The sequence below is a fragment of the Scomber scombrus genome, chromosome 19 (genome assembly GCF_963691925.1).
Source record: "Scomber scombrus chromosome 19, fScoSco1.1, whole genome shotgun sequence".
NCBI lineage: Eukaryota > Metazoa > Chordata > Actinopteri > Scombriformes > Scombridae > Scomber > Scomber scombrus.
In genome coordinates, this window is record NC_084988.1 from 46,971 (window position 1) to 49,470 (window position 2,500).

At 50.2% G+C, this 2,500-nt stretch overlaps 1 protein-coding gene across 1 annotated transcript in view; it reads right to left on the reverse strand.

The window, feature by feature from the left end:
- Positions 1-1,744: 1,744 nt before the first annotated feature.
- Positions 1,745-2,500, reverse strand: part of sec23a (Sec23 homolog A, coat complex II component) — a 20,387-nt gene continuing 19,631 nt past the window's right edge. The window contains exons 17-18 of the mRNA XM_062439751.1: positions 2,079-2,300; positions 1,745-1,992 (exon numbers count right to left, since the gene is read on the reverse strand). Of these exons, the coding sequence (XP_062295735.1) occupies positions 1,903-1,992; positions 2,079-2,300 (312 nt within the window). The 3' untranslated portion in view covers positions 1,745-1,902. The remainder of the gene's footprint in view (positions 1,993-2,078; positions 2,301-2,500) is intronic.

A 2,500-nucleotide genomic window follows, 5' to 3' on the forward strand; every position in this document is an offset into this window, starting at 1 on the left:
TTCTGCTGCCACCTGCTGGTCGGTCCTGATAAACCTGATTCATGTCACAGAGGAAATAAAATAAACAGCAGGAAGATTTACTGATACTTTCATCACAGCTGCACATTTATTTATTTACTTCATTCTTTTGTTTTTTTAATATTTGAATATTTTTTCCTTCAGAGCAACAAAGTGGAAATCAGTTTTTATCTTTACTGTGAGTACTGAACTCTTTCATTGTTCAACCAACCAACCAACCAATCAATCAGTCAATCAATCAACCAACCAACCAATCAATCAGTCAATCAATCAACCAACCAACCAACCAACCAATCAATCAATCAGTCAACCAACCAACCAACCAATCAGTCAATCAATCAACCAATCAATCAATCAACCAACCAACCAACCAACCAATCAATCAGTCAACCAACCAACCAACCAACCAACCAATCAATCAATCAACCAACCAACCAATCAACCAACCAACCAATCAACCAACCAACCAACCAATCAGTCAATCAATCAGTCAACCAACCAACCAATCAATCAGTCAATAAATCAATAAATCGTATTATAGTTGAAAATGATTTATTTGCTGTTTTAACTTTGATTCACGAGGAGAAAATATTTTATGAATCTTTTTGTTAAAACCTTCAAACTGAAACTGTGATGATGATAAAATACACAAATACATCATCTTCATCATCATCATCATCTTCATCATCATCATCTTCATCATCATCTTCATCATTCCTCCTACTGGAACTACTTTAGTAAACATTGATAACTGAATAAACTCAAAGACAGTTTTTATTACAAATTAAAACTTTAGTGTTTAACATCAGAATCAAAGCTGCTCTGTGTGATGCTCCACTCGCACGCGGTTCTGATGGACAGGCAGCAGGGGGCTCAACAGGTCAGAGGTCACCTGTGTGATGCTTCACTCGCACGCGGTTCTGATGGACAGGCAGCAGGGGGCTCAACAGGTCAGAGGTCACCTGTGTGATGCTCCACTCGCACGCGGTTCTGATGGACAGGCAGCAGGGGGCTCAACAGGTCAGAGGTCACCTGTGTGATGCTCCACTCGCACGCGGTTCTGATGGACAGGCAGCAGGGGGCTCAACAGGTCAAAGGTCACCTGTGTGATGCTCCACTCGCACGCGGTTCTGATGGACAGGCAGCAGGGGGCTCAACAGGTCAGAGGTCACCTGTGTGATGCTCCACTCGCACGCGGTTCTGATGGACAGGCAGCAGGGGGCGCTGTAGTGACAGTTATTCACCCAGCAGGTCAGAGGTCACCTGTGTGATCATCTGCTCCAGATGTACGTGCACTTTGTTCAGAGTTGTGCACGTGAGATATGAAACGATAAAAAGCAGCAGGTGTCACACAGGTGCACTGTGAGCTGGAGGATGACTGGTTGCCGTGGTAACAGCTGGTTGTGTCAGTTTATTGGTTTAGACGAGAAGTCAGGCAGCAAAAGCAAAAATACTGAAGACGGGGGGGTCAGGTGGGTTCAGGTGGGGTCAGAAGGGGTCAGGTGGGGTCAGGTGGGGTCAGGTGGGTTCAGGTGGGGTCAGAAGGGGTCAGGTGGGGTCAGGTAGGGTCAGGTGGGGTCAGGTAGGGTCAGGTGGGGTCAGGTAAGGGTCAGGTAGGGTCAGGTGGGGTCAGGTGGGGTCAAGTAGGGTCAGGTAGGGTCAGGTGGGGGTCAGGTGGTTCAGGTGGGGGTCAGGTAGGGGTCAGGTAGGGTCAGGTAGGGGTCAGGTAGGGTCAGGTAGGGTCAGGTAGGAGTCAGGTAGGGTCAGGTGGGGTCAGGTGGGGGTCAGGTGGGGTCAGGTGGGGTCAGGTGGGGTCAGGTGGGTTCAGAAGGGGTCAGAAGGGTTCAGGTGGGGTCAGGTAGGGTCAGGTGGGGTCAGGTGGGTTCAGGCAGCGCTGGACACAGCGAGCTTCTTCAGGTGATCCATGAAGACCTGCAGACTGACGTCATCCGTGAGGATCGGAGCTCCGGACTCCTGCAGGTCAACACAGTTCATTACACACTCAGAGGTCAAAGGTCAAGCTCAGGTTAATGCTACAGGTGTGAGGTCAGAGGTCTCACCTGTCCCCAGGTGTACATGTTGTTGTGGGTCTGGGAGGGGTTGACTTTGGAGAGCAGGAAGCGAGCCTGGCTGCCGCCGTGCTCCGTGTCGATGTATCTGGGCATCGGGAAGCGAGTGTGAAGCAGCTCCTGGGCGTCGTCCACCGGAGCCTGAAGGAGGTGTCTGAAGTTCTCATATTCAGACATCTCCTGGTACCCTGCCTTCCTCCACTGGGCCACCGTCTGACAGGTGGAGACACACAGGTGGAGACAGACAGACAGACAGACAGGTGGAGACAGACAGACAGGTGGAGACAGACAGACAGGTGGAGACAGACAGACAGACAGATGGAGACAGACAGACAGACAGGTGGAGACAGACAGGTGGAGACAGACAGGTGGAGACAGACAGACAGGTGGAGACAGACAGACAGACAGGTGGA